The sequence below is a fragment of the Diabrotica virgifera genome, chromosome 5 (assembly GCF_917563875.1).
Source record: "Diabrotica virgifera virgifera chromosome 5, PGI_DIABVI_V3a".
Classification (NCBI taxonomy): Eukaryota; Metazoa; Arthropoda; class Insecta; order Coleoptera; family Chrysomelidae; genus Diabrotica; species Diabrotica virgifera.
Window position 1 is genome coordinate 215855575 of NC_065447.1, and position 27044 is coordinate 215882618.

A 27044-nucleotide genomic window follows, 5' to 3' on the forward strand; every position below is an offset into this window, starting at 1 on the left:
CCAGAAAGTTCTGGCGTTGACAGGGCCGGCCTGGGACCGTGACAGTACTTTACCCTTAAGTGAAATTCATATTTTTTGACATACCTCCTATAAAATTAGTAAAATTTGATATCTGATGACTGTATCTTAGAATACATACCATGCAGAGTATTTTATAAAGAATAACTTTTTTTCGTAAACTGATAATAAAAAAGTTATTAATAGGTATTAAGTCACGCAGACATACTGTTTTATTTATTATTGTTGCAACATTTATTATTGTTGAAGCTTATTATTAAATGTATTTTAGGTAAGTTTTACAGAAAAAAGTTTTGATGACTTTGTATAAACATTTTTTAGCTGGTAATTTTCGGTTTTTGTGTTACATTTTTGTTATCTTTCTTAATTTTCTCAAAAAGAAATAGTTTATTTCATATCTAAAGTAAAATAATTTAGTGAATTGTAAAGACTACATCATAAGCTTTAAAAGAGTACCTATAAAACTGTAATAAATCTGTCCAAACTTGAGTAATACTATCTTGAAGTGGGGGTAATTCCGTACAACTACGAAGTTTTCAAAAATTACATTTTTTGAGACGTCGTATCATTTGAAATAAATTTTTGAAATTTTAAATCTTTTTAAACAAAATTCATGTAAGTCTCACTTTCCGCCAACACCGTACTTATACCCATACATTTTATTTCTTTTTATTATAACCATAAGATAGCTTAATTATTCTTCTTTTATGTCCAATTTGTAAAATTTCATTTGATCGATTAGTTAAAGAATTACGTTAAAATAACTCAACCCTGCACTTCTCCGTACGATAGTTTACAGTGCGCCAATGTTTGTGAGAAGGGTTACTTTAGTGATATAAATAAAAAATTATAGAAGCTACAGATTCAATTTTAGAAAAATCTTTATACATGTTTTTTTTTGTAAAATTTTCTGAATTTTTCAATGGTCAAGTCAGTTTTCTCTAAAATTTATATTTTCGGAGTTATTTATAAAACATCTAATTTAGCAGTTCATTTGTTTAATAAAAAACGAAGCACCCACTTCTCGAGTAGAACTATTTGATATGTTGTTTATTAACAGGTTCACTGTCCACAGACCACATATGGTCTGTGGACTAAAAGCACTACCAGTTCACAGACCATATGTGGTCTGTTCGTAGATACAATTTTCAGGTTGTTTATAAAAGTGGACGTGAGGAGAATGGCCTTTATTAGACGTGAACTGGACAGAACATATCCCACATATTATAAATAGTGTTGGGACAAAGAGAAAAAATGTGTAATTTTATCGTAATTGCGATAAATGTAATATCGAAACTAATCACCTATATTTTATTGCGTTTTCACTTTTAGCGAACTAAAAAATGGATATGTAAGATAAAATAATAATATACAATATAATGAAAAGTTAATATTTATTGAAAAAGAAAAAGTATATGTATTAAAAGAAAAGTATGAAAAAAAGTTATATGTTCAATGTACTTTTTGGAAATATTGTAGACAATACGGTTTGGTACAGATGTTGCATATTTGTGAAACTCTTTTGGCTTTATTAGTGGCAGTTGCTGATGTTTCTCCTTTTTGACGAAATTCATTATAGCATCCGGCACACCTACGTCTAGTAAATTTTCCATCTTTTCTATCCAGCGGTTTAAGAAAATGCTGTACTTGTGACGAGGTATTGCAGGTGTCTGAACAACGTTTATACCCAAAAGATTTTTCACAATACTCATTTGGGCCTGCAATATTGTACATTTATTTTGCTGATTTAATTTATTGAACAAATAAACTGTATTTATGATACCCACTCCAAACAGAACATCGACAGCAACTTTTTTGTACCAGGTCAAGGTCTTGCGAATTGGTAGCTAATTTCACCTATTTTGTTGTCTTACAACATAAAGACGACCTAAGTTTATCGTAATTGATGAGTTTTCTATGCCATTACTTATTTGATACAGGGAAAAAATGGATAAAATGAGGAAAGTACGCACATACCACATATGGTCTGTGGACTCACGAGACAACTTTTGGTCATTTTTGCTCTATAGAGTCCACAGTCCATATGTGGTATGCTGCAAAACAAATATTTTTTAATTACATATTTATATATTTTACAACATTATTTGTTTATTTAAAGCCAGAAGACATCAATTTTTACAAAAACATAACTGGACTTATGAGCAATTTCCACTCAAAACCTGGACAGTGAACCTGTTAAACATTTCTCAATGAAATTACAAAAAGTTCTATCTTCTTTGATTTTTTCCGAAGTGAAAATCTATATGTGCTCCCCTAATTATAACACTAGCAGAATTACAACATGGTTTTAGGTCGGGAATATGTATTATGAACCGACGCTATATTTATAACAAGGCAAGTTCAAGAGAAATCATCAAAATACAACAAACCGGCATATTTATGTAGTTTTGTGAACCTTAAAAAGACATTTGACAGGTTCAAATTAGAGGACGTTATCCATTTATTGTATCAATAATTAAAACGATCGAAAATATCAACCAGAACAACAAAATAAATGTGAAAGTAGAAGAAGAACTAACAGTGCCGGATTAAGAATCTTAAGGCCCCTAGGCAACCCAAGCTAGGAGGCCCCTCAAGAAACTTTTATCTTTTCCCTCCAAAACCCCCTGATAACTGCTCCATCTCCGAGCGGCATCTCTTTGATATATTAATATTAGTGGACATTTTGTAGATTTAAACTTAAAATTTTTGTTTCATTTTGTAAAACGTGTTGCTTAAAGAAAAAAAGAAATACATAGACAAGAAACTATTTATATAATTTTGATTAAATTTTGCAATAAAAATTATTTTAGTCTTTTTTTTTGTCATAGTTATCCATAAACGAACGATTCATTTTAAAGTATACCTAATAATTTTCCTAATAATGAAAAAAAGGTCGTAGAAAAAGCATAGTATTATACTCACATGTAGTGACTATTACTCACTCTGATGAATAACGACACTCGCCTTCGGCTCGTGTCGCAAACTTCATCGTCGTGAGTAATACCCATCATCACATGCTCGTTGAATGATATGCCATTACTTATTACATAACTATGTAATTACATATAAATAATTTATTACATAACTATGTAATTACATATAAATAATTTTGGATTAAATATAGTTTGAGTTCTACGTAAAATATCTTCTACTTCCAAATTTTCTTGCACATCATTCTCAATAGCCATAATTGAGAGAAATGCTGGTATATTTTGTGCCACTGTCTAACGGTAACAGTTTTTAATAATTTTCATTTTGGAAAGACCGTTCGTCTGTTGCATTTGTAATAATTAGCGTAAGATAAATCTTATAAACTACTGAAAAATGTCGAAACTTCGATTCGAATTTGTTCTCATAAAAATAACCCAAAGAGACTATAAAGCAGGAATAAATTGTTTTCGCTACAAATCCTGAAGATGGTCTATAAAATATTTGAACTGCAGTAGTTCATCTTAAATTTCAGGTTCAATATCATCAGTACAGCTTTCACGTAGTTTTGAAGTACACTTCTTTGTCTGAGTATCATTCAGTTTTGGAAAAACACACAAAATACCAAATACTGAGTTACTGACTTGTACGCTGTCAACTGACGACTCAGCTCAATAATCAGCTTATCCGAAATTGGTAGATTCGTTACAACCTTTAACTTTTGTCCACCCTGTAGAAAAACTTCATTGGCATTTAGCTTCATCAAAATGTAGTTTTCTTGCTCGCGTTTGTTTACTCTCGTCGGTATATTCAGAGTATTGTAGATCGCAGAACTTCTGCTCGTAGTAAGCAAAATTATCTCTTTGGGATTTTAAGAACTTCAAAAGTAATTTTAGAAGCTGAACTGCAGTTTCAAGTTCAATCTCTTCTCTCTGTAATGATTTACTGACAGCGTTGATGAGTTCTAAAAATGTTTCTGTTTTGACATTTCTTTCAACAAACACTTAGCCTCACGAACTGTTTCAGCTTTCTGATTAGGGTCTTCAGTAAGAGTATGAAGAGCAGATTTGAAGGCGTTGTAACCTTTAGACAAAGCTCTGGTTGCATCAGCCCTTGCAGTCCATTTAGTGCTGCTTGTTCTTTTAAGGACAAGGTTTAGATCGTGGCCAATGGGATCACGTAGGTGAGTTTCATTTAAGCATTTGATCGTAGCTTCCCAACTAACGGTGGGTAGAGGCTGAAAAAACATTATACACGGACTGAACAAATTCAAAATACGATATTGCTCCAATGGGTCCAACGCAACTTTTAGCACCGACTAAAGCGAGTGTGCAGCACAAAAAATGTAAGTTGCTTTTAAATTAGAAGTTTGTTAATTTTAGATAAATGAGCCTGGAAACCATTGTATTTTCCTGGTATGTAGCGAACGGCATGGGTAATGAAGGAGACGGTAGGGAGTGGGCACTAACTTATTTGTTGCTCTTGCTCTTACTACTTTTCTAAGAAACCGTGCAGACTGATAGGCAGTACTGTTCCTTCTAGCAAACGGCATTCATTAGCAACTTATTCTCACAAAATAGGCTTTTTATATGAACAAAAGTATGCATTGTAATGTAATTTTAGGTATACGTCCACCATCAATTTTATAATTTTATAGTATTGCGCGATATTTGATTTTTTCAACATAATATGATTTATAATTTTTATTTAAATCTAATTATTATTTTTCCATTTTGGGCCGTGCGAGGCCCCCTTTGGGGCCGAGGTCCCCAGGCAACTGCCTACTTTGCCTATTGGTTAATCCGGCACTGAGAACTAACTGACCTAAGTGAAGCTGGCAAAGGGATAAGACAGCGAGATTCCCTAAGTCCTCTGTTGTTCAACCTGATCATTGATGAAATAATAAAAAACTAAGAACTAAAAAAGGAAACCAAATGAAAGAAAAACAACTTAAAATAATCTGCTATGCTGACGATACAATACTAATCTCTCAAATTGAACATGCTTTACAACGTATGTTGCACCAATTTAATATAACTGTTTATGCCCTCTTCTTCTTTTATTTTTGCCTTTTTTTATGACGTGGCAATGTGGTAGTTTTATACCGATATATCCATATATCATCATACGATAACGGCAGTCGCCAAGAAGCAGTCGCCCAGAAAGGTTCGCAAAGCATTCGTCAAGTCACCACGGCCAAGTCATTATGGATGAAACAACCCCTTTTAGCGTGCATTGTATCTCTTCAAAGTGGTTCGTGTCGTGTTTATCAAACTTTAGACAGTTCAAAGTGTAACGGACTCATTTTACTGTTTAATTTAGTGTTTTAGAGCTAATAAAGTCATAGGTTTGTTTCAACACGACCAAGAACCGTCAGATTATCGTTTCGTTACTAGATAATTAACGTTCCATGGGTTCCATGGGAACGAATTAATACGTTCCATGGTATTGCGCAGGACGGTGATCGTTCATGGACGGGTTCTGGGCCGTGTTGGAACAAACCTCATATCTTTCACACGTTGTAATCACTTCAAACAGCATCTTATTGAAGGTTTTTATCGCGTCAAATACAATAACCGCCAGAAAATTTAACATGTTAATTTCTTCAAGAAAGACAAAATGCATGGTTATAACAGTATAAGTTCAATAAGATGTAAATTGGAGCTGGAGGGTCAAATAATAGAACAAGTGATGGAGTTTAAATATGTAGGCGTCATACTATCTAGCTACGGAAAGCTTGAAACAGAAGTGGATAATTAAGTGAATAGAGCAAACGGAGCCACTGGTTGCCTGAGTGAAATAATATGGAGAAATAAAAATATCGGAAAAGAAATGAAAGGCAGAATTTGCAAAACAGTCATCAGACCAATAATGACATACGCGGCAGAAGCACGAACTGACACAGAGAGGACAAAAAGAATGCTAGAAAGAGCAGAGATGAAAACTTCAAAAAATCGATGGTAAGAGATTATGGGACAAAGTTCGAAGTACATATATATGACGGAGATTCAAAGTGGAGAACATTAATAATTGGGTAAGAAACAGAAGAGTAAAATTGAACGAACATATAAGCCGAATTACAACAAATATAGTAGTAAGGACGCTGAGAGAAGGTTTCCCAGTAGGAAGACCACGAAAATGATGGATTGACAACTTACTGAAGGCCCATTGAAAAAATAGACAGCTATGTCTACACAACAAGAAGAAGACGGAGAAATTAGTTATTTTTCTCATCGTATCTTTAACTCTAAATTTAATCCAGATATTTAAAAAAAATAGCGAATACATAAATAAAGTTATCATCAAAGAAAGATGAAAGACGAAAGATCAAAGATTCATATAAAAAACAAATGGGGTTCATACCAAATTACTTTTCCTACATACTGATGTACTTCCAGATAATGTTTGATAATGTAAATTTAATAAAAAAAAATTTCTTAGTAAAAGGTATATTTATTTAAAAACCCTTAAAAGGGGCCACAAATATCATAGAACGTTTTCACTCACTAAAAACAGCATCACCAGTGTTACAAGCTTAAGATGCTGAGCCACCCAAAAATACAAAGGTTAAAACCCTTTAAATGTTGACCAAATGTCTTACATAGTAAAATAAATAATTATGAAATCCAAAGGATGGATACAATCCCTATGGATAAGGCTCTGGGGCACTATATGACTCCCACGAGGTACGTGGGCTAGGTTATAATTAAGTCTTCACATTGAGAGCTGTTAAAGGCAACTAAAGTAAAAGTTTGAGAGCATATGCGTCTGATTCCAAAACTAAAACTGTCAATCCAACTTGAAGTTTTGTGAAGTTGTGTGATTTTCACCAAACTAAACTTTATAATGAACAAAAATCATAAGAAAACTTACTTGGATTGAAGCTGGTTGCAGATTCACAACTACCAACACATTCTGTGAAGTTCTTGATCGGGTTGACATTAGAACATTCAGAGTATTTCAATAGTCCAATTGTTAGTTTTTCGGGAACTGGAAGGGCCATACATTGTGCTGAAATTAAAAAAAAATAGGTTAGAGTATGTATGGGGTGATTATTCTGACAGACAATATTATTTTGGAAGAAGTGGCATCAATTAAATTTTTTGTTTCGTTTTATTCATCTTTTTTCGTTGTATATTTGTAAAAGTTTGTAAATCATCATCATCATTAATGGTGCTACAGCCCTGTAAAAGAGCCTCGACCTTCCCAGGTCTATTACGCCAATCATTTCTATCTATTGCCAACCTTACGAGTTTTGGCCTACCTTTATTTCTACTTCCCACAGATTGGGACATAAGGGTTCTTCTAGGAGGGTTGTTCTGATGTGATCTTGCTAGATCTCCTGCCCATATTAGTCTTCCTCCAAATACCATTCTCACAGTTGCCACCGAATATTCCATATTTGCCATACTTGGATAATTGCCATACTTGGAGATGGCTCCATGTCTCCGATCTATATGTCAACACTGATTTTACAAGGTTTTTGTATATGGTTATTGTTGTTTTTTGGCTTAAGTTTCTGTTTCTCATATGTATACTCAGTCCAAAATAGCATTTTTTTGCTAGGATTATCCTTCGCTTGATTTCTTCCGTCATGACGCTCTCCTTGGTAATTATGGAGCCTAAGTATCTGAATTTGTCCACCACTTTTTTTGGCTCTATTGTTGGATGTTGATGCCATCATCCTAGTTTTCTCCTCATTTACTTACAGGCCCATATTTTTTGAGGAATTTGAGAAAGTGGTTTACATTTCTTCTAGCGGTGGTTTACATTTCGTGTTGTTCAGGCAACTTGGTCCACATCATCTGCATATTCCAAAATTTGGGATGATTTATTAAAAATATTTCCTCTGTTATCTAATCGGGCATCTTTGACCGCCTTTTCCAGAGCTATGTTCAAAAGGGCACACGCTAGCGCATCTCTCTGTCGCAGCCCAACATACAATACTAGGTATATTCTTCTCCTATTCCCCTATCCATAAATTTCTTTGGGGTCATATCATTTCACTTAACGTAGGTATATGTACATGTTTTCTAATTCCAAAGCAGTTTTGTATAATTTATATACTATTAGCAGTTCTATCGGATCTTTTACTTATATACTTATAGACATCGTAAGAATAAATAATCAAAACTATTAACGATAACAGATTACTGGTAACTGATCTCTCTTATACTTACTTAGTGCTGATCCACTACTGTTGCAGTATTGACAGCATCCCTGTACATATATATTTTTAGGTTCGCAAGAACTATCCAACGGTGGGCAAGATTCCTGCTGACTTGTAATCGAGTATTGGTCTCCCAATTTTTCACAACTGAATGTTGTACAGTTATCGTCTGATTTCCAGGTTTGACCTTCTAGCCAGACTTCGTCCTCAATGACACATGATACTTGGACACATTCACCGCAGCATTTTGTTTCAGATGGTTTATATTCCCAACCCTAAAACGAAAAAAAAAAACGTGAAAAATGTATCAATTGACGCATTAATCCTAACTTTGTATTGTAGTTGTAGTTGAAAACTACAGCAGAAGCAGAATACTAGTAGCCCAGCAGGCTAGATAAAATATATTTTTTTCAGATTTAACAATTAGAATAAGAGTAAAAATTTACCTTTGCACATTCAGTCTTGCAGAACTGGACGGATTCTTGAAGGACAAGTTCTTGTTCTCCTTTTTCGTTACATTTGTAGCTCTTGCATTTATCATCTGCTGAGGGCCATGTTTCTCCAACCTATTAACAATAAAAAATAATAACTATAAAGAAAAAAAAAAAGAGAAATATAAGCAGAAACAAAAAATATGGCCAATCTAAATGCCAAAAGTGAAGAATATAGAACGATCAGCTTGATGAACCATGTTCTAAAAGTCTTCTTGCGTTTGATATATAAGTGTCAAAATGGCAACAGGTGTATGTTTTCAAAGGCTGATAGTGTGTAAAGTATTTATTAAAATCAGCTAACTACTCTCGGCATAGCAAAATTCCATCATCAGAACTTCGTTGTAGGTATAAAAACCTCATAGAAGAGCAATTGTTGACAAACAATATAATACATTTAAAATTGATGCAGGGCTAGGCCTCTGATCTTGGGTTTTTATCCAAGAATCCATATATACCTAAATGTGTCTACAACAAACTAGACGATATAATAACAGGAAACCAACTGGTATTTAGAAAAGGCTTTGACACTCATATATAAACACTCATAGAATATTTTTGACATGCCAACTGTGACGTATTCATATGTCTAGTTGACATTAGAGAAAGCCTTCGACAAAGTACAATACAGAAGGCTTGGAAACACATTACGGAACACAGAAATAGATCATCAGGATGTGAGAATCATTACAAATTTATATCGGTATCAGAAAGCCATAATAGCCAACAACTTATAGAGAATAGGACGAGTGTAAATGAAGAAACTCACATTGCCTTTATAGACTTGGAAAAGGCATATGACTCCGTCCGTAAAAACAAGTTGTGGCATGCCCTTGCTGAAATGAAAGTGAGTCCGGCTATTATACATATTATCAAATCATTGTACAGCGATAATGTAGGATATGTCAAGATTGGCACACAACTATCTGAAGGAATAAAAATAGAAAAAGGACTGAAGCAAGGGTGTAGCTTATCACCGTTGCTATTTAACATATACTTGGAAGTCGCTTTAAAAGAATGGAAAAGAAGTTGTGGACTGATGGGAATCATGGTCGGAGATGACTGCCTGTTTAACATTCACTTTGCTGACGATCAAGCAGTACTGGCACAAGATTTGTATGACGTGGAATTCATGTTAACCAGCCTGTATTCAGCCTAAAAATGGGGATTAAATATAAATATAGAAAAAACAGAATATATAGTCGGGAATTCTGACGCCCACTTTGAAATCCTAATAACAGAGAACACATCAGTTAAACAGGTGGAAGAATTCAAATATCTGGGAGCTGTAATAAACAGAGAAGGCCTAGGCAACAAAGAAATCCAAAGACGAGTTGAACAAAGTAGGACGGTAGTATTCCTACCTTCTGTGCTTGAATTCCGTGTGGTGGGATAAGAACTACAAAATTAAGAATAGGGAAGTCATCTGTGGAATCGATGCTAATGTATGGAAGCGAAGTGTGGACATTAACAGCAGAGTCCAGAAGAAGGATCAATGCTGTGGAAATGGACTACATACTTAGAAGTGCTGGAATCTCCCGATTGGACAGAGTACGTAACGAAGAAATAAGAGGAAGGATGCTGGCACACGATACAGCGGTAGACAGGCTCGAGAGAAGAAGTCTAAAATGGTTCGGTTACTTACTTAGAATGGACGACCAACGATGGCCAAAGAAACTCCTGAAATGGAAACCCCCAGGTAGCAAGAAAAGGGGAAGACCAAGACTATCCTGGAATGACACGATAAGGAAGGCCATGGAACACCGAGATTTGGAAGAGGAAGATGCCCAGGATAGAAATAGATGGCGGTTAAGTGTGGAGATGCGGCGTCAGCCGATATGACACCCCGTATATTTATAGAAAGCCATAATAGAAGTAGGCCTAAAAATATGTACGTAAAGTACGGCGAGGATGTGTTCTATCCGCTCTAGTTTTTAATATCTGCTCAGAAGAGATGGTTAATGAGGCACTAAAAGACACCAATGAAGGAATATCAACAAATGAAATACTAGTAAATCTGATATTCAGACGATACAATTCTTTGCGGGCAACAGAGAAGAACTGCAAATTTTGATTGACCGCACTAAGTAGTACTGATAGAGGTATGGTACTCTGCCTCTGAAAACTCAGGATTGTCAGTAAGAACAATATCTAAGACGATACAATCTACGTTCAAGGCAAAGTTTTAGAGAAAGTATCCAGATAAAAATACTTGGGATGTGAGCTAAATGAACATTATGACCTACAGCCTTTAAGTCAACCGACGCATTGGGATTGCCAGCAGCTCTTTCAATAAGATGGAAGCAGCATTGTGCAATGTAAAACTGGGAATATATCTTAGAACTAGCGTATTGAGATACTAAGTATTCTCTGTCCTTTCATATGGAGTTGAAGCATGGATAATTACGGACGCATCTGAAAAAAAACTTGCCTATTTTGAGATGTGGTGTTATCCACGAATGTGGAAAATATCATGAATATAACACGTAATAAAAATAGAAACAATAAGAAAGATAAAAAAGAAAAAGAAATACTCATACTTTAAAGGAAAGAAAAATGAGCTACTTTGGTCATATACTAAGAAATGAAAAATTTGAGTTGATGATTTGGTTATACAAGGAAAAGTGGAAGGAACAATGGAACGCGGGAGATGATGCACGTTCTGGTTGAAAAATTTAAACACAACAACAGAACACTTCAGAACTGCCGCAGCCAGAGTAGAATGGACCATGATGATCGCCAATGCCCTCAAAGGATAAAGCACACGAAGAAAAAGATCATCGTTAAACTTCCCTGTTGAAGCAAATACTTGGACATTTTTTAAGCTGTTGTTTTTATTTTAGGTATAACGTACACCTGATATACCCTTCGTAGTGTGTACGAGTTTTTAAAAAAGCTAGCAATCTTACTAAGATTTATTGATTATATTATTACTATAACTAATGTATTAACATATTTCTTACCTTAACAATATTGCCATCGACTTTGCAAGCTGTCTTCACGTGTTTGGGACAACAGTGTCCTTTGACAATCTCGTCTTGAATAACAAAGTTTTTGGCATCTTCTTGGGATATTACTGGACAGTTGGTAAGTTGAGCTCTAACTTGAATCTAAAAAGAGACAGATAATATTAGAGATAGATAAAGACAGACAGTCACAAATAATTAAACTATAATTAACAATGTTCTAGACCTATGTCTGACTCACTTTTGAATTAAATTTATAGCAAAAAATTTATGGCAACTTTTGGTTACATCCTTTATCTCTGCCTTTTAGAGTTTATAAGCCAAGGCGACGACGAATAAAAAAGAAGAAAGGGACTCTACAATATGCAGTCATATTCCGTCTACTTTAAGCGTATAGAGAGAGCTCAAAGTACATTCAAATGGGGAGTTATAACCCCCAAAACCCCCCTGGTTACGCCTATGTTATTGATCATCTCTAAGCCGAAATGAAGCAATCTGTCTTTCACTTAAACACAAAATATTTGACCAAGTTTTCAATCTAATAGCACATAAAATAACACTAAACATATTACTTTACATCACAACAAATCCCTCTACATCACCAACGTTGGAACTTTACCGCGCTGAGCAGATGGGATGTGAATTATAAATTGTAAAATTCCCTCATCTTCTTTAGTCTCAGCATCCGTTATGGCTTGCAAATTTTAGAAGCCTCAGACGTGTAACCAGAGAAGGTTCCCATTGTTTTTAATCTGGTGGGATGTAGGGTAATATTTTTAGTGTTATTTTATGTTCTATTAGATTGAAAACTTAGTCTTTTGCTAGCAATTGCCGCTAGGGCATCCATGCCATTTCGTTCGTTGCAATCCGTGACTGCACGCCGGGGTTTGTCCTAGTTGGGTCAGAGAGAGCAGCATATGTGCCTCCTGATGAGAGACTAATAAGTTTCGAAACCGGAAGAGATGCTTGTTGCACTCTCTGGTTGAACTAGAATATGATGCGGCTGTAGTTTCGTGTTGCAACGAAATTGAAAATAGTTATTTACTTTTGACAAAATATTTGATTATTGAAAAATACTCACCAAACCTTCAACATCTGTACAAACATATTTGGTGCAAGCATCTGGAGATGACCATTCTTCTCCAATTTCGTATATGGTTCCTTCAACAACGCAAGCGATTTGTTTGCAGTATCCGCAACATTCTTTGGATTCCACAGTTGGTGCTACGTATTCAAATCCATAATCACAATTGACTTCACAATGTTTGACTTGGTTCTGTTTCTGAATATATCCGGCATCAGATTTGACACACATGATGGAGGTACAGTAGTCACCTTCCATAAACCAATTGTCTCCTACTTCTTGTACTTTACCTAAAAGTAAAAATTTTCAATTAACAAACAGCAATAAAGATTGATAATAAGAGTAATAGAGAATATAATAATAATAAGCTATGGGAATTGTTGTCAGTTTTTTATCAGGCGCGGCCTCTACGAACGAGGGATGTTCTCTGAATATTTTCAACACCGATACTCAGAAAGCGGCAAGGACACTTGAAATAAAAGATAAACTGATACCTGGTCTTTTTCATTTGAGTCTTCTTCTTCTTCTTTAGCCCATTTCTATCTAACTTTGGACATAGGCCTTCCCCAAATCCTTTTCATATCTGTCTGTCCGTGGCTGCCCTTTTCCAGTGAGTAGTGGAATACCGCTACTCATTGGAGTATTCATTTGAGTACCGTGCTCAAATTCTAGGTGTCGGTAGCTTATTTGCCGATATTGTTCTCGATCTTGCGCCAGTTCTCTGGCGTTGTTCTCTCATCTCTCCGCTGATAAGCCAGTCCATTGATGAAGGTTTCGGAGCCATAAATATTTCTTCCTACCAATTTCTCTTTTTCCCTCGACCTTTTCGATGAGTATTAATTGCAGTATCCAGTATTTGCTACCTGTCATTATATGTATGCTCCAGATATTTAACTTTTCTCTTTTTTTATCATCTTCGTCAAGTCACCTTCGCCTTGACCTATTATGTTTAAGACTTCTATGTTTGAAATTCGTTGAACACATGATATTTTGGGCATTATACAATATGGCTACATCTCAAAGGTTCTAATTTGTTCATCAAATTAACCTTCATCCAGGTTTCACATCCATATAGTAAGACAGGATACACATAACATTTTAGAAACTTGATTCTTAGTTGAAAATTCAGCTGAGAATTGCACAGTATAGATCTAAGTTTCATAAATGCTGAGTTTGAATTTCTTTCAAGGAATTGAAGATCTTCGATACTTTCAGCAAGAATCGTTGTGTCATCTACATATCTTATGTTAATAGTTTCTCCCCCAGTTATTATCATTATTAGCATTGTAGCTATAATATTTTACAGAAAAATAAACCAGCCTTACCGTTGTATTTGCAAGCAACCCTTCTGTAAGTAGGACAACATTGTTGGTAGACGTATTCAGGTACTAATTCGTAATCATCGAAGTCTGAACTCTGTTCCATGATGGGACAATTGGTCTTGGAGCAAGATGCAATGTAGGCGTCTAAAAAACAATTATCAATAAATTAAATGTTAAAGTATTTTTAATACTAATCTACAACTTACTGTTATTTTCATTGTGTAGACATTTGCAAGTTCTGCAGGGTCCGTCGTTCCAGGTGTCATTAGCGTTCTTGAGCAGTTTTTGTTTCTCCAAATCGGTCAATGGACGTTCACCACCTTCAGCGGCAGATGTGAATCCAGTTTCAACGATACATTTTTCTGGCGCTTCGCAAGAGTAGGTTGGACAGCATTTACCTTCTTCTACCTTAATGGAGTAGAATGGTGGGCAGGGTTCGATGACTGGACACCTGTCTTTCTTGCAAACGTAGTTGATGATTGGACAACAGCTGCTGTTGGTGTCAATTTCTTTGACGTATCCTAAAAATGGAAATAACGAAATAATAATCAATACTGCAATATGTAAGCAACATTTTTTTAAATTCCAATAAATACATAAATTAAATATATTCAAATAGATGACCAAAACTCAGAGATGCGGAGATGTCGGACATCCGGTTTATATGTGTTTCATTGAATTGAAAAATGCCTTTGATCGAGTAAAACATACTGAAATGATTGCCATTCTTCAGCAGGTGGGTATTGATGATAAAGTCCTACGCATTATTAAAAATATTTACTAACATCAACGTGCAAATATCAGGATTGGACGGGACACTTCTGAAGAACTTCAAATACGAAGAGGAGTAAGGCAGGGCTGCATTTTGTCTCCACTAATATTTAACATCTATTCTGAGTTTGTTTTTAATAAAGTAGTGGATAATGTTCAATATTGTATGAAAATGTGTTAATTGCAAGCAATTAGGAAGCACTTCAACATCTAATTAATAGGATTACCACAACGTGTCATGAATATGGACTCAAGCTAAACACCGCAAAGACCAAGCTGATGATTATCAAAGCTGATGATTATCAGTAAGACGCCAATAAAACCGGAAGTACGACTAGTAACAGCTTATGGTAAACAACTGAAGAGAACTAACAGTACCACCTACTTTGGTTGTAATCTAAATGGGAACTGGGACTTGAGCAAAGAAATTAAAATACGTATATGTAGAGAAGGCCAGAGCTGCATTCTTTAAGATAAAGAAACTTATGTGGAAACAACATTACATACTTTGAATCTGAAAATTAAATTGGTGAGATGTTATGGGTTCTCTACTCGTTTATACGGTCTCGTAAGGTTGGACTTTAACGAATACACTTCTCAAGAAACTGAAAGCGTTTGAAATCTGGGTATATCGGCAATATCGGGGAATCCTACGAATAAGTTGGGTGGATAGAGTTCGTAACGAAGTTGTTTTGCATCGGATGGGAAAAGTCACGAAAATCGTCAGAACTCGAAAACTTGAATATTTTGGCCATGTTATGCGACACCCAGAGAGATATAATATACTACGTTTAATAATACAAGGCAAGTTAGACGGAATAAGAAGGCCAGGTCGAAAAAGAACGTCATGGCTTAAAAACCCGAGAGAATGGTTTAACAGATCCTCTGCATCCCTCTTCCCAGCTGCCGTCAACAAAACAACTATAGCCAATGCTTGATAATCGATCACGGCACATGAAGAAGAAGAAGATGACCAAATATTTTATGACCAGGGGAGGGATGTTTTTATTTGCTTTATCGTTTACCAAGAACTTTTGATAATCCAATATATGTATGATGTGTTAATACAGGAGTTAAGGGAGATTGGTCTTGATGGAAAAGATCCAACAGCTGGACTGAAAGCAAAAGGCAGAATTGTGGTTCTCCAATATTCTACACACACAACAAGTAGAAATAATTAAGGGCCTGAGAGCCTAAGAGATATCAAAATAATTGGAATTCTCATAAATAATTTACGATAGCAGACAACATAGAAGAGTTACAAGAGATAGAAAATAATATTAATACAGTGAAAGAGGAGTATGGTTTTAACATTATGGTAGGGGAGCCCAAGCGAGGATTTTTGCAGTTACTCGGGAGCGTCAGATTATATCATATGGGGAGAAACCCGGTACCCTGCAGATGTACCTCTACCATATATTTACTCTTAACACAGAGAAGATCGTTAAGCGAGGCCCGAAAAAAAATCTAGCGTTAAAAATACTCGAAATTGTCAGATTAAAATAATGTAGGTTAAGTACGTGCAAAAGAGTGTCTATTTCAAAAATTTGACGATTTGAGCGGGGCGTAAGTAAATGGATGAGTCAAAAAGTTTCAAAAAAAAGCGAATATTTAGCGAAATGAAAGTCAGATCGAAAAACTAAAAAATAAGTCTTCAATATTTTTCAAAAATCTATCGAATGGTACTAAACATGACCCCCACTGAGAGGGGTGGGGGATAAATTTAAAATTTTAAATACAAACCCCGCGATATTTCGTAAAATGAACATCAGATTGAAAAACTGCAAAATACACTTTCAAAATGTTTTTGAAAAATCTATTGAACAGTACTAAACATGACCCCCACGGAGGTGAGGTGGGGGTCACTTTAAAATATTAAATCGGCCCCCCAAATTTTTATTGCTGATTTGAATTCTTTACGTAAAATAAGCAACTTTTATTCGAGACATTTTTTCGAATTATGGATAGATGGCGCTATGATCGGAAAAAACGATTATTGGACATGGAAAATTAAATTAAAAAATGGAAATTCCCCACTAAAATGGAAAATTTTACTTAATTTTTTTGGTTTTAGGACCTAATAATCAGAACCAAATATGCCTCCATAACGCTCGAGTGACTGCAAATTTAGCGTACTTTGCTCCCCTACCATTAATATCACAAACATAAAATTAATGATAATCGGCAGACAATCCCTTATGTAAGAACAGTTGAAAATAAACAACCAATTTATAGACAGAGTTAAGAAATTTAAATATTATCTTGGAATTACCGAACAGTAAATGGGACTGCGACGAAGAAGTGAAGATACGAATAGCAATAGCTAAAAATACTTTTATCAAATTCAATAACTACATTTATCAACTTGAAACTCCGTTGGATCTCCGTATTAGGGTCCTAAAATACTACATATTATGGACAATAATAATGTACGGTAGCGAGTCCTGGTCACTTAAAGTAAGATCGCTAAACCGTATTGAAGCGTTCTAAATGTGTCTCAGAAGATTGCTTAAAATTCAATAGGTCGATCATATTACAATTGAATAGGCCTTAAGAACTAATACCCAAAGAGAGCTTCTAAACATCGTTAAAAAGCGAAAAGTCAGAGAGGACCAGGTCGCAAACGTTTCTCACGGTTCAGAGACACAAGAAACTGGCGAGCGCACTTCACCAAAAGAAGAAGAATAAAAAACTTTTAAACATTTTTATTGGATACCTTGTCCAACCGTTAACTTAGTTTGTATGCTAAGTAGATACATGATGTGTTGTAGTACACTTTATTGTATTTAGCGTTTAAACTCGGATAGTTTTCAAATTGGCACGTAAGCTGAATACCGGAGAATAGAATACCAAGACAGATTCTCGAATGGCAATCAAGAGGTAGGCTCAGACCAGGAAGGCCTAGTTGGACAGAGAGAGTTGATAGAGAAATCAGGGACAGAGAACTTTAAACTGAAATTTATATACTGACCTGGTTCAAGAGGTTCTGTTGAAGTAAGATCAATTTCTTCACATTCTTCTAGAGCTTTGCACTCACAAATGTAAGATTGGCATCCATCTGCTTTGGTAGTCAGTCTGGTAACTTGATCCTTACCACACACCAAGTTTTGTGGCGGTTCGCAAGTTGGTGAGAAAGTAGGTCCAGGAACTAAAAATAAAAAATAAATAGTTTTTTATGTAGTTTTATATGTAGTTATATATGCAAAAATCTGAAAAACTTCAGTACTTACTGCAAGTATATTTGTCACAGCATTCGTCTTCAGCGGTTGGTACTCTGACGGCAGTATATCCATGTTCACAAATAGTCGATGGATCAACACATTCTTGTTTCTCACATTCCAAGTTGGTACCTTGGCACTTACATTTTGTGCATTTGTCCTTCTTCCATTCATCTCCAGGATGATGTCCTTCGTTGTCACAAGTTATGCATTCTCTTGGTGTAACACAAGTCTCGTTTAATAGAACCTTTCCTTTAGGACAGAAGCATCCCTCAGTAGGAATATTCCTCTTTCCTCCCTTTATACCTCCTTTGGTGCCCTCTATGATAGTCTCGCATGTTTCAGGATGAGCTGGTCCGCATGGTGAGTAGAACAAACCAGGATCACAGACTGGAGCTGGGCAAAGATCGTTTCTCCAGTTGACGCAGAAGCCATACTTGGCGCAGTCCTTGGCGTATGCCTCAAGGGCAGTGCAAGATTCAGCTGGATCTCCCTTGCAAGTATCTCTTTGACACCAATCCAAGTATGAAGTTGGATCCAAAAGGTTGGCACACTAAAAAATAAAATTCATAACTTATAAAACGTCTTTTTTTATATCAAAATGTTGGTTTGATTTACATGTTCTTAGTATCGTATATAAATCTTATATTTATTTTTAACTTAGTTATTAACTTTATTACAATTACCTTTCCAAATTTGTTGATATCCAATAATTGCTCACATGGGTCAGGTTGCGTGGGATCTGGTACGCATGTTTCTTCTTTTTCAGCGCCACATTCTTCTTTGTTTTGAGGAAGACCTTCGTACAACCAGCTCAGTTCAAAGTCTAAATCATCTTTAGGTGTATTTTTATCTGGTTTTGTGAAGTCATCCTTTGGTTTTCCATTGCAGTTACCGCAAATACCTTCAAGCTTTCCTTCGAAGATGTAAGATGGTGCCTTCACACTGGATGCGAGTGTTGGGTAAGTTACTAATACCTCAACTTGGATTGTAGGCAGAAGAATATTCATATCGCCACTTGAATCTCTATGAACTTTTACGACGTGTCTAACTTCAGAATAATCATCGATTACTTCTCCGTCCATGATAAGTTTCAATCTTGGTCTATTTTCGTCCTTGAGAACATGTAGTTTGTGGCCTTGGTACAGGATGGTGATTTTTCCTATACACATCTTATGGCTACCTCCTTTAGCACTTGGACATGGGTGGTTGGTAACAAGAACCTAAAACAATGATTAAATGATTAAATTAACATTCAAAATGACATTTTGAACAAGTTCATGTTTATTTTAATGCAATAAATTTGTACCTGGAATTGATGTTCCTGTCCGACAAGTGGAACTTGATCTCTTGACATGACATAGACACAATTTCCATTGATAGTGAATTCGTTATCATCGTAAGTGACGTAAGATACATGGGGTAGAAGGTCACATTCACAATTCTTACAGCTAGATGGAGGAATACATTTGTCTCCTTCTTTGACGTAACCAGGAGGACAGTAGCAACCTGGGAAGCACATATCACTGACCTTAGGACATATGCTTGGGTCAGAGAAGGTGTTACAGCTTGGTTCGCATCTTCTTTGGTAACAATCTTGGAAGATCAATGGAGCTTCACATTCAGTTGCTAAAATTAAAAATTTGGTTATTGCAAAACTCTATATTGTGTTTAAATTGAAATATATGGATAGAAACAGCAACTGCTTTACTTACGGCAATTTTGTTCCACTCTCCAATCAGATATATCAATAGTTGGGTCTGTAGAAAGACATTCGACAACAAAGTTCTGTAAAGCTTCACATTTGCATGATTCTTCTGCTGTAGAGTTTTCGGCTGCGTGTTCTAGGCAAGTACATGTTGTTTCCAAACATTTTGATAAGAATGATTCAACATCCACAACACGGGAACATTGGTCAAGAGATTGCTCCCTAAAAAATCACGGTTCATAATATTTGAAAATTTTCATAATTTAATATATTTGTAGCCATAAATATAATAATGAATTTAAAAACCTTTTATTTTAAAAAACCAAAAATATCAATGTTTAAATTCCACATACCTGACTTTGCTACATATCTTCCATGCAATGTCTTGTTTTTCATCTGGGCAAGATTTAGCTTCACAAATTTGAGGTTGGTCGTGTGATAAGGCCCAACTATCTCCAAATTCTTCAGTAGTCTTAGCCAAGCCACCATCAGGCTTCCTCTTGTCTCCTTCTTTCTCGCCATCGAAGTAACCACACAAACCGTCAACCTAAAACATCACAATATAATTACAACAATCTGTTAAAAAATCCTAATATCTTCAATAGCTTCGATACACTTCGAAGATGATCAAGCCATTTCAGCTGAAGACGAGAGTTATGTAGACTATATATTTAGAAAACTGGAAGATGAGTACACCAAGTGGGGTCTCACAATTAATAAACAAAAACCGATTATTTAGTTCCAGAAAAAAACCAGAAAGCCTGCAAATTGTCAATTGGGACCTCCACGTTTCCAGTAGACCAGTTTGCTATATTTAGTACATACGTTTAATATGTAGCGAGCCGAGATCTATAATTTTACGTAGCTCATGATGAATTGTACTACGAGAACTAGATAGAGATTACACAGGGTGTTTGGTAGAGAATGGGCCATAGCTTAACCTCAGATTCCTGGTGTTAAAATAGGTCGATTTAAGCTAACTTACCTTAGTTCAAAAGTTTTGTTTTTTTGAAAAATGGCTTTGGCAGAGCCAATTAGCCAAACTTGTTTGTGATTGATTGCATATTCATAGTCATAAATTTCTTATTTCATAACAAAGTACATAGTTCAAAAGTTGATAGTAACCGAAATACAGGGTGTCAAAGTTAAACTTTTATTTTATTTATTCTTGAATATTTTCTAACAGGCATGGGATAATGACACAAAATTTAGCATGCGGGGGTTTTTTGGGGCAAGAAATCTAAATTCGCTACCAAAAATGTTGTCTTACCCAGAGGGCGCCACATACTCCTTTCTGCGCTCATTTAATAGGTTCAGTTTTTTTATTGCCCACTCTATAGACTTTTTGAATCAAAACTTTTATTGTCTTAATATTTTTACTTAAAAAAGGTATACTATATTCATCTCGCTAAACTCAACTGTTTTCGAGATATATATATATATATATATATATATATATATATATATATATAATGTTCTTGAACTCCTAAGTGGAGCATAGAGCTTCAGTGAAAACGCGCCATCGGGTTCTATTTTGCGCTAGGGCCTTCACCTCATTCCAAGACTTTCCTTGACTTCTTATCTCGTCCATGATGGATCTTCTCCAAGTTTGTGCTGGGCGACCTCTTTTTCTCTTTCCTTGGGGATTCCACTCTAGGGCATTTTTTGCAATACTGGAACTGTCTTTTCGGAGTGTGTGACCTATCCACCCCCACTTTCTGTATTTTATTTCATTTTCTACCCTCTTTTGTTGGGTCAGGTGTAGCAGATCTTCGTTTCTGATGGTGTTTGGCCAGAAAATACGAACAATTCTTCGTAGACATTTGTTAACAAAGACCTGCAATTTGTCTGTAAGGTATTTTGTCACTTTCCAGGTTTCACATCCATAGAGTAGAACAGACATAACATTTGACTGGAATATTCGGATCTTTGTCCTTGTAGTATATTCTCCAGACCTCCAAACAGGGTTAAGCATGCTGAAAGCTTGTTGAGCTTTTCGTATCCTCATACGAATATCGTCTTCTGTACCTCCGCTTTCTGTTATGACACTTCCAAGGTACGTGAAGTTCTCCACATTTTCAATCTGCTTGTTGTCGATATTAAATAGCGTGTTGCTCCTTGCATTTATTCTCATCGACTTGGTTTTACCGATATTGATTTTTAAACCTATTTTATTGGCCTCAGTGGATAGTGTTTCCAATTGGTCGGCCACATCCTGGAACCTTTGTCCTAACAGGCAGATATCGTCGGCGTATTCCAGATCACTTAGGCGTGTGGTTAACGTCCATTGTATCCCTTTTGTGTCGAAGTCTAGTTTGGAGAGAACATAGTCCAGAGCTATGTTAAACAGAAACGGAGAAAGCACACATCCCTGTCTGACTCCAGTAAGTACGTCAAATTCGTCACTGTTGACCCCATTGTGTGTCACGCTGCACGTCGCCTCAGTGTACAGTGACTTTATAATGGAAATTATTTTATGAGGAATGTTTCTTAGCTCTAAAATTTTCCATATAGCAGCATGAGACAGGCTGTCAAAGGCACGTTCGAAATCGACAAAGACCATGTATAGAGGTGTGTTCCATTCAACCGATTGTTCCATTATTACCCTCACTGTATTAATGTGATCTATGCAGGAAGATTCTGGTCTAAAACCTGCTTGATTCGCTCGAAATTCAACCTTGTTTGTTAATCTTTTATGTATGATGATCGTAAAAATTTTATTTATGACGGTAAGCAAGGTTATTCCTCTCCAATTTTTGCACAGTGTGAGGTTGCCCTTTTTTGGAAGCTTAATAATATTACCTTTTTTCCCAGCCCGCTGGAATGCGGTTTGTTTCCCACACCTCTCGGATTATGGGGAGCAAAAGTTCAGCGGTTGGATGCGGGTCAGTTTTAAGTAGTTCGGCAGCAATGTTATCGATTCCCGGGGACCTGTTATTTCTCAGAGATTTGATAGCTGTTATTATCTCCATTTTGGAAGGGGACTCGCAAGATATATGCAAGTCTACATTCTGCGGGTTTTCGACAATTTCATCCGCGTTATCCCTGGGCGTGCCTAGCATCTCCTGAAAGTGCTCTTTCCATCTCTCTACTTGATCATCCGTTGTAGTAAGTAATTCACCTGTCTTGGATCTTACAATGTTCGAACAGTTGGGCCCATTTTTTGTTAATCGTCTGGTAATTTGGTACAGCTCTCTAGTCCTGTTGTGTTGTGCAGCTGTTTCTGCTTGTTTTGCCAGTTCTTCAGCCCACCTTCTTTTGTCTCTTCTTGCATTCCTTTTAACTGCTTTACTGCTTTATTTTCGAGATAAACGCATTTTAAATCTGCGATGCAAGATAATTTTTAGCATAATATCATTGTAGTGTTATACCCGAAAAATAACTTAAAACCATAACAATTATTGTGCCAGTTGTCAAATTTATGTCATTGCATCGCAAATTCGATTTGAAGAAATTTGTGACACATTTTTGGAAATTTTTCTGGTGTTATTTTTCGGGTGTAACTACATTGATATTATGCTAAAAATTATGTTGCATCGCAGATTTAAAATGCGTTTATCTCGAAAACGATTTAGTTTAGCGAGATTAATGTTTAGTTAATAGAATAAAAGTTTTGATTCAAAAAGTATATACAGTGGGTAATAAAAAAATTGAACCTAATAAATGAGCGCTGAAAGGAGTCTGTGGAGCCCTCTGAGTAATACATCATTTTTGGTAGCGAATTTAGATTTTTTGAAAAACCCCCACATGGTAAATTTTGTGTTATTATCGCATGCCTGTTAGGAAATATTCAAGAATAAATAAAATAAAAGTTTAACTTTGACACCCTGTATTTCGGTTATTATCAACTTTTGTACTAATTTAAGTTAGCTTAAATCGACCTATTTTACCAACAATTTATAGGAATCTAAGAACCAACAATTTATAGGAATCTTAGGCATGGGAGTGAAGTAGCGATTTAGATGATTGCTTTCTAGTTTTAAAATTCGATGCAATAAAATATTTTTTAGTAAAAATAGAACGATAAAAAATACAAGTGTAGGGATCGAATTGTTTCTTCATAGCCATTAAAGCAATTTTAACGTAGATTACTTATACATTAGCACTTTAGGTATTAGGTAAATAAAAGAAGGTCTATTTTTTATATTCTAGCATGAAAGGGGCGAGTCAATTATTATTTGCTTTACATTGCACAGATATATATTTAATACAAAAGCTTATTGAATAAAGAAATATATTTTACCAGAAAGAAATATATACAGAGCAGTATTTAGAAATAAATATGTATCTTTTTTCCTTATGTTAAAGGGGCTGTAACATAATGGTTTTGTAGTGCTATTATTGTTATACTAACTATTAATTTTCCTTACCTTTTCGATAAGTTCTTGATCGACTCCAATCTTGACGTCAGCATCGTGATTCCAAACAATCCAGAAACCATATTTGGTTGAAGTGAATAAGACGGTGTTACCAACTTGTTGTATTGAGAAGTCATCCTGTCTTTCAGCTAGTTTGATAGCTTGATCCAAGGTGTAGGTGTATCCGTCGTATTCGATAGAGAAGTCAGGATGGATGACGAATTGTTGCCAATCATGTTGAATAATTAGGTCTCTAGAGCATGTGGTTGTGCAGGCCTTTCTCACTGAAATAAAGGGGATTTGTTAAATATAGGAGAAATTATTTTTTTATTGAAACCTTTAAATTGTAGTATGACTTTCTTTTGCGATCTGTATCCGAAAAAAGGTAAGCATTGTGAACAGATCCTGCTTTAAAATGTTTTATTTAATGACATATTTTAATTAGCGAGCAAACATAATAATTAAAGAATATTAAGAAATTTTTTAGGAGGCATTCATAAATTGGTACTGTGCAAAATCTGAATGAAAAATTCAAGTACTGTTCTAGTACTGATCAAGTTATGTTGAAATCTTAAGAACTGATAATGAGGGTGTGTGACTTAATAAATCTAAAGTTTAGTTCTTTGAGTTTGGCCGGAAAGTTTAAGAATCTAGGTTTTATTGTTTATTATTTGGTAGAGACGATATCTGGGCAATAAGTCATAGAAGATGTACGTGATTTGAAACATCTGGACGAAAAGATATAATTGATTACACTAACAATATATAATATAGAGTCCACACTGTCTACTCACTTAAAACATGCTAAAGAGTTTAAAGGTACTTCAAAATCTATACAACATGAACTCTTAGATTGTATGTTTTAGATATATAGGTAGCAAATTTTAAGAGAAACAAAACAGTGTTTATTTTTTGCTTCTGGACTCTGAAGGCTGTTGAATACCCTCGACAGCAATACAGATAGATGAAGCTGTGTTAAATAAAGCAAATGTTCTGTGAATAATTATTGAAAACTGTTAAAATAAAAAAAATCATGCCTAGGGCATGTTCCTAAAGAAGACCGGTAGAGAGTCCTTCGGATTATCATGAAAGGTAAAATCAAGGGCATCAGAAGAATTGAAAAGAAGCGGATGTCATAGCTCAAGACTATTTGCGATTGGACAAGAATGAAACTCTGAAAATCGTAAATAACTCGTCAATGTAATTGCCAATGTTAAGGAGAAATAGTACGCCAGGCGTACACTAAAAATACCATGGACCGTTATGCTGACAAATCTAGCAGTCCTTTAGAGAGCAAATGCTGCTTATAATAACTCGAGAACTGCTTGATAACATCAAATGTAGAAAGATGGCCTATTTTGGACACGTGGTAAGGGGAGAACGATATAATATTTTTCAATTTATTATGATGGGTAAAATCGAAGGACGCAGAGGAATTGGTACAAAACAGGCCTCTTGGTTGAAGAATAACAGAGTGGAAAGGAATAAAGAAAGCAGAGCAACTATTTAGAATATAAATCCACGAGGAAAATAAAATTCCTGTAGCTGCTGTATACCATAAATCACAAAAAATACAGGATCCTTTGTAAAAGGTGTATTTAAAAGACCCTAATAAGGGTTACATCACAAAACAAAACGTTTTCGGATTAACAAGTAATCCATCATCAGTGTTAAGCAACTTAAGTTCGATTAATTCTAACAACAAATGGATATTTGATAATGTTTTATTTTTAACATCAACATAAATTTTAAATTCATTGGCTGAAGTAACAAAACAGTTCATAACGTCCTATTGACAATCTGTCTCTGTCATACTTCTGAAGTTCCTTCACCTTTCAGTTCAGTTGATACTCAGTTTTCAATATGTGAGGTTCATCCCTCTCATATCACATCCACGTGGGTTAGAGTCTTGTGTTTCCCTGTGTAATATCCAGGAATATGTGCAACATCCAACTATTTTAAACATAATATGTAGTATAATATAAGATCTTATACCTTTTAAAGGGTTTTTACCCATAACTTTTTGGTGGTTCACGCATGCATGTTATTCTAAGTATGACCTTAGTCAACTTTTACAACATTTACTCTTATTAATTAGGATATACTTATCATTTTAGGGCTTAACACTGATGATGGATTACTTCTTAATCCGAAAACGTTTTGTTTTGTGATGTAACCCTTATAAGGGTCTTTTAAATATACCTTTTACAAAGGATCCTGTATTTTTTTTATTTAGAATAGCTCGAGACAGAGACAGTTTTGCATTTTAATCGCCAAAGTCAACGGGAATTGAAGGGCATGTTAAGAAGAAGAAGGGGAAATAATATGTCGTCAAAAGGAGACGTTTCATCTAAATTTAAGTAACTATTAGTTTCTTTTATCTTAATATAGGTAATTGCAGATATTTTCTTTGTGTGTGTAATGTGTAGGATATGATAGTTACTTGTTTTGCCTAACGAATGATCGATTTATTCAATTCTACTAATAGCCTTTTTTGAATATTCTTTGATTGTGACGAAGATGGGTAGTATAATTATTCGGATCTCTTTTTTCATTTACCCTCATTTTTTTTTATTTCTATTGATAAAAATATAATACTTACATGATATTTCCCATTCGTCATGTTCCAAATCTCTAGCCAAAACATGATTACATATGTCATATTTATATTCAACATTGTCGAAGGTGTCGAAAGTTTTTCCAGTAACTTTACATGTTGCGTCTGGTTTGGGTGGGAGTTCACAGTGGAATTCTTGGCAGTCATTAACAAATTCATCAAAAACTAAAATTAATCCATTGGAACACTGAACATCAGGACAAATTTCTCCACCACCACCACCTGGATGCCAATCTGGTACACAGATGTACACTATACATTCTTCTACTAATTGTTCGAGGTCGTGATTGCCTCCCTTAGTTGGGTATGTCGGTTTTTGCAGATTCCATTTCTTAGGTGCTAAAAAGATAAACAAATTTAATTAACATAAAACTATTTCAGGTAGAAACA

The 27044-nt window shown here is 35.2% G+C and overlaps 1 protein-coding gene across 50 annotated transcripts in view; it reads right to left on the reverse strand.

Moving 5' to 3' along the window:
- LOC114334985 (mucin-5AC-like) overlaps positions 1-27044 on the reverse strand; it is a 159161-nt gene that overhangs the window by 9510 nt on the left and 122607 nt on the right. For all 50 annotated transcript variants that reach the window (XM_050650619.1, XM_050650637.1, XM_050650659.1 and 47 more), the window contains 15 exons: positions 26640-26993; positions 24050-24321; positions 20033-20226; positions 19687-19901; positions 19281-19600; positions 18658-19194; positions 17984-18524; positions 17725-17901; positions 14189-14503; positions 13986-14126; positions 12658-12950; positions 11574-11720; positions 8566-8685; positions 8130-8394; positions 6823-6960 (listed from right to left, as the gene is read on the reverse strand). In XM_050650619.1, the coding sequence (XP_050506576.1) occupies positions 6823-6960; positions 8130-8394; positions 8566-8685; positions 11574-11720; positions 12658-12950; positions 13986-14126; positions 14189-14503; positions 17725-17901; positions 17984-18524; positions 18658-19194; positions 19281-19600; positions 19687-19901; positions 20033-20226; positions 24050-24321; positions 26640-26993 (4029 nt within the window). The remainder of the gene's footprint in view (positions 1-6822; positions 6961-8129; positions 8395-8565; positions 8686-11573; positions 11721-12657; positions 12951-13985; positions 14127-14188; positions 14504-17724; positions 17902-17983; positions 18525-18657; positions 19195-19280; positions 19601-19686; positions 19902-20032; positions 20227-24049; positions 24322-26639; positions 26994-27044) is intronic.